Source organism: Lissotriton helveticus, chromosome 5_1, assembly GCF_964261635.1.
Source record: "Lissotriton helveticus chromosome 5_1, aLisHel1.1, whole genome shotgun sequence".
NCBI lineage: Eukaryota > Metazoa > Chordata > Amphibia > Caudata > Salamandridae > Lissotriton > Lissotriton helveticus.
In genome coordinates this window covers 496,098,571-496,112,027 of record NC_136065.1, presented here as the reverse complement: position 1 = coordinate 496,112,027, position 13,457 = coordinate 496,098,571, and the positions used below count along the sequence as shown (strand labels likewise).

Sequence of the window (13,457 nt, the reverse complement as noted above, 5' to 3'; positions counted from 1 at the left end):
TGCAGTTTATTCAAAAAACGATCTTGCAAGTTTAGATACAGGGTGTTGTAATAATCAAGCCTGGACATGATGAATACCGTAACTACAGTTCCCTGGCTATTAGCAGTCAGGAAGGGAAGTACTTTCTTAAGCACTCTGATTATAAAAAAGGTGGAGGATGCCACTGCGTTGACTTGATCGCCAAAGTTAAGTTTTTCATCAATGATGACTCCTAGGTTTTTCACCTTCCTAACGGGGAGGTGCACAGGCAACGAGAAAGACAAGTCAGTTAAAATAAAAAACACTTTCGTACTGGATTATACTGTATATTAAGATCTCCTACTCACTGGCAATAAAACAATCACCTGAGACTATTCGGACCCATTTCAGAAAGGGGAAGTCTTTGGTAGCAGCCTTGGCTAGAGATGTAACCGTGGCGGACATTTGTAAAGCATCAACGTGTGCTCCCCTCCACACCTTCGCAAAACTCTGCTGTCTAGATTCAGAGTGCTTTCCACTTCAAACACTGAGTTTTGCAGGTTTTGATCCTTAGAATTTTGCCTTTAGACCCTCTTCTATTCAGAGGTAAGGAAACCACAGATAGAAGTTGTAGGAGAGTAGGGTCTGCTTCCTATGGTCACCCCCACTTTTTGCTTTTGCTTTACTGGTTTTTGACTTAGATGTGGCTGTGGGCCTGCTAATCAGACCCACAGCCCAGATGCACTCTCTCTAAATGTAAACCATGTACTCTAGGTACATACACAATTGGGAAGTGGTTCACCTTGTCAGCCCCTGTAGAAGTGTACCCTAGGTACTCAGGGCATAGGTGTAACCAAGGCCTACCAGGGGCTGCAGCATGTATTATGTCACCCCTGGCTGGCCACTCAAACTGACACAACTGGCTGATCACTCAGCTGGGGCAAGGTTGTGTAATCACCCCTTGCTTAGGTATAGTATTCCTATATCTACCCTTATATATAGACACACAGTAACCTATAAGTCACTCCTATGGCAGGCCTTAACAATCCTGGAGGCAGAGTGCTTGGTTATCTGTGAGATGGTGCTCTAGCATGAGCTGAGCCTGTCTGCATCTTGCGGAACCATGTCCTTATAGCTGTTCTATGATATTGCCATACCATATACTCTTAAGTGCATTATGAACCTCGCGGTTAAATGCTAACTTTGGTTTGGCTAATCTAAACATGTCGTGTAAGGTGTCATACGCTTTGGAATACTACCCCCTCGCCAATTCCGGCGACTGGGGTAGCATTCCACCCTTCTAGAGGGAGAAGACATGTTAGTGCTGACTATACTGGTTAAAGTTAACTAGAGCCCCAGCATCACAAAATGGACGCTGCTGCCACAGACACAAGTCTGACCTCCTGCTGCTGGGAGTCCTTCCAGTCACGGAGGTTTGGACAATAGGTTTCCTGCCTGGAGAGGTGCGAGCACCACCCCAGACAGGACTTTGTGTATTGGAACAGGGAGGGCTGAATAGAATGAGACACTGCCTGGGGCACACTAGGTGCTCTATGCATACCCCAGTTCAAACCGGTTGCTGGGGTACTCCAGCCCCAGCTCTGGCGCGTAACTGGACAAAGGAAAGGGGGTGTAACCACCCCCCTTCCTGGTCCCACCCGTAGGAGGGACCAAGAAAGTAGTCCAGCCCTTTTTAGTTGTATAAAGTTAGGAGCTGAGTCCTAGGACTTTAGATTTGATCCTGAACTGAAACTTGAACTGAAACTCTGGACCTTCGACGTTCTGCTGAAGCTGAAGACTGAAGAATCTCCCTTGTGGCCAAGGAGTGACCACCCTGGGCAACCAGGCATAATCCAGAAAATCAACGGCTTGCTTTGTCGACGCTCCCGCCGGGACCCGAGCACAGAGCCTGACAAGACCCAGACTTCCAGACCTCTCTGACCCTCTCTTCACGTCTGCAGCATAGCTGAGATCCGTGAAGGCGACGAGACACGTGGGACCGGACATCTTGAAAAGCCTGCAACTTGCTAACTGTGCAGCTCCTGAGGTATCCTCGAAGCTGTGCACTGGGGATTGAGAAGCCCCGAAACCGAGCTCCACCTGCACCGAAGATCAGCCCTCCACACTCCACGTGTTCTGCGTGGGGCCCTTCTGCTTGTGTTCTGCTCGACGCGTTGTCCAGTTGCTGGCCCGGTGGCTAGTAGCCTCTGTGACGACAATCCTTTTGAACCAACTCACTGGTCTGGTTGCTCCAGACTGGCTCCAGCCTCCCTGCAAAGATGAGGCCCCTCAGACCTTGCTGGTCTGCATCAGAAGCCTTCTTTGAATCATGCGTGGGTTGCCTTTGCCAAGGCTTGTTGACTCCAAACCGGCAGTCGACCCCTCCATCTGCGAGAACCTTCGTGGGACAGCTCCTCTCCAGCACCTGGTCGTCCTCGACGCCTCCTGGTCCATGTGGCTGAAGAGACAAGCTTCACGACAGCACCTGATTGCTCCTCAACGTCGTCTGGTTCCACCTGGTCACTGGCTAGTGACCCAGACTCTGTCCCCTCTGCTTTCAGGTCTTCTTCATCCTCGATCCACTCTTGGATCCACCCGTACATCTTTCTCCTGGTCGCCTGCAGCATCTTTCTTCAAAGGCTCCATAGTCTTCAACGGCGAAACCCGACACATCTTCACACCTATGCACCCGCTTCCTGTGGGTGAGGTAACGTGAGTACTTCGGTGCTCCCAAGGGTATTGACTATCCAAGTGTCTAGGTTTTTAGTTGTTTCCTCCTAGCTAAACCGGAAGTGTCCTAAATCCTTCCTTAACTAACTTCTAAGTTCCCATTGACTTTACATTGACTCTCGCGTGTGTGTAAAGACACTGCACGCGCGCCGCCTGTGGGCCTCCTACTTCTAAACTAAGGTTCAGAGAGTGTAGCCCCAGCGATTCCCTAGGCCCTAGGTTTTTCATTTTCTCGTGACGTGGTACTTATACCACTTTCTTAATATATGGTTTGCTTCGCCCCTAGGGTCTAACTGTAAATTGTGCAACTTAAAGTATTCTGACTAAGTATCTTGTTATGTGCTTTGGCCTCTGATCTCATAAAGAGTTCAGAGGAGTGTGTTAGTAAATAAATACATATATATTTTATATATATCCTGTGTGGTGTACTTTCATTTGATATTCAAGAGGTTACATATGGTAAAACAGCTGGCTTTACACGCCCTCAAGAGTCTTTTAGCCTAAGACTGTTCTGTCCACGCTACCACTAGGATAGCTGGTCTATAAGGTTGACTTACAACGATCACCATAAGGGTTGTTTGGACTGGTGCAAGGTGTTCACTTGAATAGTGAACATCATATACCAGGCCAACTTCTCACAGAAGTATCCATTAGAAGAAAAAGTTACCACTCTCAGTTAAAAAGATTCAAACTAAGGCGTGTACCGCGGCAAACATTGTCTGGAAATCCATATATTGATATTTTACAGTGGTTTGTACTTCTGAAATAACTGCAAACCTGGGCTACAGATAGAAATTTGAAAGACAAGATGACACATTTAGTGCCCATCAGACTCAGCTATGACCTTGACATCTTGGGCAGTAATGGCATTGAATGTGAAAGATTACACAATGTGATAAAGAAAAAACACATCTTGATTTCTTTCCACAAGGAACTTTCTTTTGCTAACCTGATTACAGACAGTAAACTGTCTCAGCAAGTGTAGTTATATGGGAAGGCTACATAGCCTCTTTTGCCAGTTCAAGACTACTTGTGAAATCATGTACCTTACTATTTACACTGTCTTTATCAGTATGCTTATCTTGACATGGCATATTTGTTTGTCTTTATAGCATCTTTTGATCACAGCCCAGAACTTTACAGTCCAGATTGAAGAGAAATTACTCCTGAAGCTGTTACATTTTTTTGGTTATAACAAGTCCGAGCCAGGTAAAGTTTCATGTTTGTTCTTTAAAATTGTTTGTTTTCTTTACTGCAGTTTGTGGGCTGTTGTTTGCATAACTGTTCGTTGATATTGTAATTTGGTAATCCTACCTATTAGCTTTACCATACAACATTTCTATTTACTGGGCAAAAAGCCTTTCTCACGTGTTGTAGTGTCCTGCCTTTTTGGATTAGAAATATAATCCTCTGCAGCAACACAAATTGAGTAAGATACTCTAAGTCTATTTGCAGATATTTTACTGTGTGGCAAACACAGAATCACACTTGATGCCGGTGTTTGCCCTGTGGTGGTTGCCACTTTCTTTTTGTTTTTTTAATAGGGCGTACCCCGGTAACATACTCCCTTTCCTAGCCTGCTGACACCTGCAACTGCACTTTTTAATTAGGTGCTGCAGTGCAGGTGGTAAAATGCCCATCAACAGAAACACCACATGCCAAAGTCTGCATTCCATTTGAGTAGATTGAAAAGTAGAGGACTATGGAAATGAAGGGGACCTGAACAGAAATCAGCATTACTTGCACTAGACAAATTCTCAGAAAATGCTTTGTGTACCAAAGTGGACAGTGCTTTGTATTATCACTTAAGGGGTGGGCTTGGACCATCTGTCCCTGCTTTCCCCTACAGTGAAGGACCTGTTGTGCACTTAATAGGCTCCTGGCTGCTACCTCGACCATAGCACTTAATGACACACCCTTGCTGAGTGACCCTGTTAGATCTGGGTGGGAGAGGGAGCTGTGGTGGACAATAACCAACAAATCTTGGTCATTCTACTGCACACAAACAGGAAAGCTCTCCCCAGACAGCAGATTGCGTATTGTCCAGATCTGAAAGAAACACGTTAGTTATATTCCTTACCCTAGAATAACCCCCAGGCGTCAGACTGGATCCGGAAATTTTTGCATAGCAGGACCCTTGCGCGTCGGTAGGTGTCGTCTGCGGCTCCGCGTCCGTCGTCGGCGTCGTTGGCCCTGGGATGACGTCGTCAGAGTACTTAGACGCCGCCCTCGCGAGCTGACGTCAGTTCTTCTTTTTTCCGCGCCAGCAAGCGCAGGTCCGGAGAAAGCAGTACCTTAGTCACTTTTAGACTAAACTTTTTTGATCTCTTTTCGAGTCTTCACGACTTTCGGTGCCCGTAGGGATGCACGGGTTCAAGCCCTGTACCGACTGCCCCGACTGATGTTGGTTACCGATCCCCACCGCCGGTGCCTGTATTGCCTTGGGGCCGACCAGGACGACCGGTCGTGCCCCGACTGCCGGGCCTTGACGTCGAAGGCTAGACGGGAGCAGTCCCGGAAAGCGCCTCGAGCTTTGGCTGTCGGCCCCGCGCCGCTCAAGGTCCCGGTCCAGGAGGGGTTCGAGGGACCGGTCGCGGGGCCACAGTCATCGAAGCTCGACGAGTCAACACCATTCTTTGGGCTCCACGTCCTCAGGTACGAGGCACAAGAAGTCGAAGAGACGACATCGCTCTTCCGACACCCACCGACGCTCGCACGACCTGACCGAGGGGGTCGGGCGGCTCCGCCGGGGCCACAGGCGACGCGACCAGCTCCATACCCGCAGGACCCTGGGCTGAATGCGACGCCGGAGGAGATCGAGGCCTTCCTCATGGCCATGAGGTCCCTCTCTCCTCCGTCGGGTCCCGCAGTGCCTCCGGGCCCCGCGGGCCCGACTAGGAGTCCAGGCGGGCCTGGTGCTTCGGTCCCGACGCCCCTGGCTCCCGCTGGGACCGGTTCCGGATCCGGGTCACCGATGGTCCACCTCACGACCCCGCCGGCGTCGACCCCCAGGGTGTCGCCCTCGGCGCCGTCCCCTCACGGCGCCGCCCCTGATCGCTCCCTCGGTCCGGATCCGGCATCCCACCGGCGTCGACCGACACCGCATTCGACGCCGGCTGAATAGCATGTTCGAGGCATATGAGCTGCAGATCGTATACTGTGCATTAGATCGCCACCTGGTGTTGGGCTCGGATGATTGCAGGTTGTTGTCTTCTTGGAAGAAGTCTTTGTAGTCACGAGATAGGTGACTCCTCCCTTGGACAATACTAGGCATGGTCATCGACTCCATCCTCAGATCTTTTTTTTTCCGCCATTGGGTTCGGATGAAAGTTTTCCGCTCCGGCTAGAAAAGACTTTTTCTGCAACTTCGAAGCAAACAACTTTATAACAAACATTATCGACATCGAATAAACAACTTTCGACATCAACTACATCCCTGTGCATCTTCGCGGGCCCCTGGGCCTATCGGCGCCGTACGGGCTACGCCTCATGGACAGAACTCCATTCAAGAGATGCCCGGTATGTCGAGCAAAGTTCCCTCATAGCGACCATCACGAGGTCTGCAACCTCTGTCTATCGCCGGAACACGACGAGTCGACCTGCACAGCTTGTGCGTCCTTCCGATCGAAGAAGACAATTCGGGATCGGAGGGCGCGTCGACACGAGATGAGGAGATCAGCACCAGCACCGGAGGCCATCTTTGAGGAGGAGATCGTCGAAGAAGACGTCTCCGAGGACGAGGACCCACTCGAAGATATCTCCGAGGACGAGGCTCCACTCGTCGCCGAGGAAGACTCGCCTGATCTCCAGATCATATTGGGGGCAGTGGATTCGGACGATTCGATTCCATCTCGACAACCCGTGAGTACCTCTGCCCCTGCACCACAGACACTACCCAAACCAAAGGCAACGGTCAGCACTCCGCCCATGGGGCCCAGTCGAGATCGAAATACCCCCTCCGACACCCCGCCTTCGGGCTCGGCTCCGAGGAAAACAACAACGCCTTCCAGTGCCTCGGCACCAACAAGACCACACGTGCCAATTCCACCTATCCCATTGGCACCAAAGCACACACATCCTTTGGTACCGAAGGATTCCTCAACACCGAAGCCAAAACGCCCTTCGGTGCCCAAAGACAAACATCCTTCGGCACCAAACTAAAGGACGCGTCGGTGCCGAAGCCTAAGACTGTACCGGATCCGAAAAACGCTCCGACTCCGAAGCCTTCCAGTTCCAAAGATAAGCATGGGAAACCAGAGTCCGACGCCACAAGGCCAACGGGACCTGTCTCCACTCCCAAATCTTCAACCTCGGTACCAAAAACTCCTACCGAGCCGGAACCACCTTCGGCACTGAAAACTTTGCCAAAGGACTCAATAATGCCTCCTAAAGCAAAACACACGAAACAACCCCTATCGGCATCGAAAAAATCGACGCCAAAGAAGGTTGCAGAGGAGGAACAACCGTTTAAGCCAGATCCTAAACAAAAGAAAGTCCATATCAATCCAAAGACTGGACATGTAGAGGCTATTCCTTATAAAGAGAGACCAGCAGAAACACCACTTGTACCTGTGGTTCCTGCCAAAAAGGAGGACTGTGCAACTTCTCCAATGCACCCTTCCTCTCCTTCACCTTCTTCCTCTCCTATCCCTCCTTACATTGAACCTACAGTTTCTCCTGTTCAATCTCCTGCATCATCACACCACACTGATGAGGAGTATGATATAGGTGGGGGAGATGACATACCACAAGAAGACCACTTAGATGAGGATGTCAATCCTGAATATCCTAAGGACGATGACATGTATGGCTTCCCACCACACAATGTGCCCGACATTCCTGATCCTCAGTCTTACCCAACAAAACCTTCCCCTCCAGAGGATAGTATTGGGTTTAATCATTTATTGAATAGGGCAGCCCTTTACCACTGGGTTTCAATGCACTCTGATGCCATTGATGAGGATTTTTTACTGGATACATTTGAGCAGTCACAAAGGTCTACACAAATATTACCTATGATCAAAGGAGTCATTAAACATGCTCCAGAAATATTTAAAGACCCGGTACGCTGTAGAGTACTAAATCCAAGAATTGAAAAGAAATACAGACCAGCACCATCTGATCCAGTCTATATTAAGGGACATCTGCCACTAGACTCTTTAGTAGTGTCTAATGCACGAAAAAGAGCCAATTCCCAGACATCTGGCGACACGCCCCCGCCTGACAAAGAATCTAAAGTTATTGATGCGTCAGGGAAAAGGATTGCTGCGCAAGCAACAAACTTATGGCACATAGCAAACACACAAGCACTGCTCTCACGCTATGATAGGGCGCACTACCACCAACAAGAAAAACTAATGGAGCACCTCCCAGATCAGTACAAAGATCAGGCAACAGAGCTCATACAGGAAGGCAAGTTAATATCCAATGCCTCAATCAAATGTGCAATAGATGTAGCTGACACAGCATCCAGGGCACTCAATACCAGTGTCATACTCCGACGACATGCGTGGCTACGCATTTCAGGTTTTAAAACCGAGGTACAGACTACCAGCTTGAACCAGCCCTTCAATCAAAACCAATTGTTCGGGCCCGAAGTAGACAACACACTAGAAAAAATGAAAAAGGACACAGACACAGCTAAGTCTATGGGTGCATTACAATCCACACAGACTAGAAGTTCTTTTTGCCGCTCCTTCTATAGAGGAGGCTCAAAGCAAACCGGTGCAGACACAACGTCATCTTTTAAAACAAATACACAGACCTCCTCTAACAAGAGCTACTTCAGAGGAGGATACAGGGGAAATAATAACAAGGGAAGAGGTAGAGGTAATAACAACAACCGCTCCTCTTCCACTCCCAAACAGTGACTTCCCTCTGACTCCCCCACAGCATTCCACCCCTGTGGGTGGCAGATTATCACAGTTCCTACCTGTCTGGAATGCCATCACAACAGACAGGTGGGTAAGACAAATTTTCTAACATGGTTACTGCCTAGAACTCACAGCAACCCTCCCAAACATACCACCCAGGCAGCGTCCAATGTCCACAGACCATATTACCCTACTTCAACAAGAAGTTCTAGCACTTCTACAAAAGGATGCTATACAAGTAGTTCCTTTAGAGGAACAAGGAACAGGAGTTTACTCCCTGTACTTCCTAATTCCCAAAAAAGGACGGGACACTAAGGCCAATCCTCGACCTCAGGCCCTTCAACCATTACATACAGTCAGATCATTTCCACATGATCACTCTGCAGCAAGTACTCCCACTACTACAACAAGGCGATTGTCTTTCAACACTAGACCTAAAGGACGCCTACTTTCACATTCCTATAAATCCTGCTCACAGGAAGTACCTAAGGTTTGTCATACAAGGACAGCACTATCAATTCAAAGTCCTTCCATTCGGGGTCACAACAGCACCACGAGTGTTCACAAAGTGCTTAGCAGTAGTAGCGGCTCATCTCAGAAGACAACAGATACACGTCTTCCCTTACCTAGACGATTGGCTCATAAAAGCAAAATCATACAGTCAATGTGCCCGTCACACAAAGCAAACAATTCAGACACTGCACGAATTATGGTTTACCATAAACTACACCAAGTTGCACCTAGAGCCTTCGCACGTTCATCAGTATCTAGGAGCTACCAAAGACACATCTACAGCTCAAGCGTATCCCAGTCCAGCCAGGATACAGAGCATTCAGACCTTAGTCTCCATTTTTCAACACCAGTAGTCTCTCCAAGCCAAGGTGTTCATGAGACTAATAGGAATTATGGCATCTTGCATCTTTATAGTGCCAAATGCAAGACTGCAAATGCGATCATTACAAGAATGTCTAGCACAACAATGGAATCAGGCTCAAGGTCAGCTCACAGACCTGGTGTTGGTGGACAGCCGTACATATCGCTCTCTGCAATGGTGGAACACCAAAAATTTGACAAAGGGACGACCGTTCCTAGAGCCTGTTCCACTGATAGTGCTCACGACAGACGCATCCCTCACAGGATGGGGAGCCCATCTCCTACATTATACCACACAAGGCCAATGAAACAACCAACAAAAACTGTTCCATATCAACCATCTAGAGCTGCTAGCAATCTTCCTAGCACTCACAACATTTCAAGTACAAGTACAAAGCAAAGCTGTCTTGAAATGGACGGACAATATGACCGCCATGCACTATATACAAAAACAGGGGGGGACACTCTCTGCAACTTTGCCAGCTTGCACGGAACATTTGGAGATGGGCCATTCCTCAAAACATACATCTGACAGTAGAGCACCTTCCAGGAATTCACAATGAGATAGCAGATCTGTTGAGTCGACAGTCACAACAGATTCACGAATGGGAGATACATCCACAAGTTCTTCAGCCATTCTTCCAAATGTGGGGGCATCCACAAATAGATCTGTTTGCCACCCACGAGAACACAAAATGCCCAACCTTCGCCGCCAGGTTTCCACACCCAAGGTCGGAGGGGAATGCAATATGGATGAACTGGTCAGGCAGATTTGCGTACGCTTTTCCGCCTCTCCCACTCATTCCACTAGTAGTGCGCAAACTCAGACAACAGTCTCTCAATCTGATACTAGTAGCGCCCACATGGGCACGCCAGCCGTGGTTCACCACACTACTGGATCTCTTACTAGTTCCACATCAAAAATTAAAGCTTACGCCCTCCCTGTTAACACAGAACCATGGAGAAATAAGACACCCAGAACCAAGCCAACTGAATTTGGCAATCTGGCTCCTGAAGTCTTAGAGTTTGGTTACTTAAACCTACCACCAGACTGTATGAATATAATCAAAGAGGCTAGAAAACCCACTACCAGAGCGTGTTATGCCGCTAAGTAGAAAAGATTTGCGATATATTGCAACAATAATCACATTGATCCGCTGGCGGTTTCCACCCAAAATATCATTTGCTACCTTCTACACCTACAAAGGTCCAATTTAGCTTATTCTTCCATAAGACTGCATCTGGCAGCAATAGCAGCCTATTTACAGAATAGACAACATCTATCTCTATTCAGAGTACCTGCTACCAAAGCTTTTATGGAAGGATTAAAACGTATAATCCCACCTAGGTTACCACCTGCTCCAGTATGGAACCTAAACATGGTCCTTACAAGACTTATGGGACCCCCTTTCGAGCCTTTACATAAGTGTGAATTACAGTTCCTAACATGGAAAACTGCTTTCCTTGTGGCCATCACCTCTCTCAGGAGAGTTAGCGAAATACAAGCATTCACAATACAAGAACCATTTTTTCAGATACACACTAACAAAGTGGTTCTTAGGCCTAATCCAAAATTCCTGCCAAAGGTTATTACTCCTTTTCACCTAAACCAATCAGTAGAGTTACCTGTGTTTTTTCTAAACCCGGATTCTGTTGCAGAAAGGGCTTTACACACCTTAGATGTTAGAAGAGCCCTGTTATACTACACAGATAGGACTAAAACCTTCAGAAAGTCAAAACAATTATTTGTATCTTTCTCTCCTCCACACAAAGGCAACCCCATCTCTAAGGGGGGAATTGCCAGGTGGATTGTAAAGTGTATACAAATATGCTATCAAAAGGCTAAACGTACTCTAGCAGTTCCTCCTAGAGCACACTCTACTCGCAAACTAGGAGCCTCTATGGCTTTCTTAGGAACTATACCACTAGAGGACATATGAGAGGCAGCCACATGGTCTACAATACACACCTTCACTAAACACTACTGTGTTGATGTGCAAGCCAAGCGCCAAGCTGCAGTAGGCCAAGCTGTCCTTAGAACACTGTTTCAAAATACTGCAACGGATACAGGCGACCACCGCTAGGGGAGACAGTGCTGCACAATCGATGCACAGTATACGATCTGCAGCTCATATGCCCCGAACGGAATATGCTACTTACCAGTATGCATCTGTTCTTGGCATGTAGAGCTGCAGAGTCGTATACGCCCGCCCGCCTCCCCGGGACTTGTATCCGTTCCAGTTATCATCCTATTTAGATGCACATGCATGGACATCCTTTCTTTATCTTTACTCCTACTAACTTCATCATTTCCCATCATGGCGAAAAACAATCTGTGGATGGAGTCGATGACCATGCGCAGTATTGTCCAAGGTAGGAGTCACCTATCTCGTGACTACAAAGACTTCTTCCAAGAAGACAACAACCTGCAATCATCCGAGCCCAACACCAGGTGGCGATCTAATGCACAGTATACGACTCTGCAGCTCTACATGCCAAGAACAGATGCAAACTGGTAAGTAGCATATTCCTTCTTCTTTGATCCGGCTCCATCCTTTGACCCTGAATTTCAGGAGATGGAGGACGAGGGGGATTGGGAGGGGTCTGAGGACCCTCTGACACATTAGTGTCAGTCCTTTCAGGACTGGACAGAGGAGCTAGGGGAGGCCAGTGGTCTTGATACCTCCCCTGACACTGGCTTTGTCTCCCCTCCTACCGTGGCTATGGAGGAGGGGGCTGCTTATAGTGTGGTGCTGACGAGGGCAGCCAAGGCCTTACGCTCCCCGTCGCTACTGTGAGGTCTAACATTCTCACTGAGGTCCTTAAACCGCAGACAGGCTCTCCGGAGGCTCTGCTGCCGTTTAATGAGGCTCTCATGGACGTCCTGTTGGGCACCTGGTCCCGGCCCGCTACAGGCACCCCTGTAGATAGGAACATCGTCTGGCGCCACCACCCAGCTCCGGACGACCCTAGCCTCCTGTCCACCCACCCCCGAGAGCCTGGTTATCCAGGCCTCTACTTCCCAATCCGCATTCCCGACTGCACCCCCAGATCGGGAATCCAAAAGGTATGAACAGTTTGGTAAGAAACTGTTCTCATCCCTCAGTTGTGGGTTGCGGTCAGTCAACACAGCTTGCCTTTTGGGCCGTTATACCCACTCTCTGTGGCATACTGTTGCGGCCGTGCTGCCAGAGTGCCCAGAGGAGGCCCGGGCGAAGCTCGCTCAAGCCCTCGCGGAGGAACGAGGCGCAGCTCGGTATTCCATACGATGTGGGCTGGACACCACGGACTCGCTGGGCAGGGCGATGTCAACAACGGTGGCGGTTCGCCGCCACGCCTGCTTGAGGTCTGCCAACTTCTCGGCCGATGTCCAGAACACCCTCATGGACATGCCGTTTGAAGGCAGCCACCTCTTTGGTGGCAAGGCAGATCATGCGCTTGAACGCTTCAAGGACTCCAGGGCTACGGCTAAGTCCTTGGGCCTCTTGGCCAGTGTCAGCAGTAGTCTGCCTGTCGCTTCTTTTGTGTCCAAGGAAGGGGCGCCCCTTCACGTCCTGCCAGCCACGGGCCGCATTCTAACATCCAGCTCGGCGCCGGATGTGGTAACCGCAGTGGCGGTGCCAGGGGACAACGGCGCGTCCAGTCCACAACCACCCCCGTAGCATCCGCCTCAAAGCCGTCCTAGTCCGAGCTTTGAGGCCCATTTGACGTCAGTGGGGGGCAGGGTCCGCCATCACCTCCTCCACTGGCGCACCATCACTTCGGACAGGTGGGTGCAACAAATCGTCCAAAGGGGCTACTCCCTCCCCTTCGAGGCGACCCCTCCAGCCATGCCACCACAGTACCACCGCGTGTCAGGGGATCACTTGAGGCATTGGGGACGGCGCCGCCCGAAGACGGCGCCGTTTGGAGAGTTTTACTTCAAAGAACCGGCCCCATCAATTGACAACCCTGAGTATCAGGAAATGGGTGATGAGGAGAATTGGGAGGGGTCTGAGGACCCTCTGACACGAGAGTGTCAGT

General features: G+C 49.3%; 1 protein-coding gene across 2 annotated transcripts in view; it reads left to right on the top strand.

The window, feature by feature from the left end:
• Positions 1-13,457, top strand: part of VPS13D (vacuolar protein sorting 13 homolog D) — a 2,979,414-nt gene that overhangs the window by 2,542,732 nt on the left and 423,225 nt on the right. For both annotated transcript variants that reach the window (XM_078642819.1, XM_078642818.1), the window contains one exon: positions 3,801-3,897. In XM_078642819.1, coding sequence (XP_078498945.1) covers positions 3,801-3,897 — 97 coding nt within the window. The remainder of the gene's footprint in view (positions 1-3,800; positions 3,898-13,457) is intronic.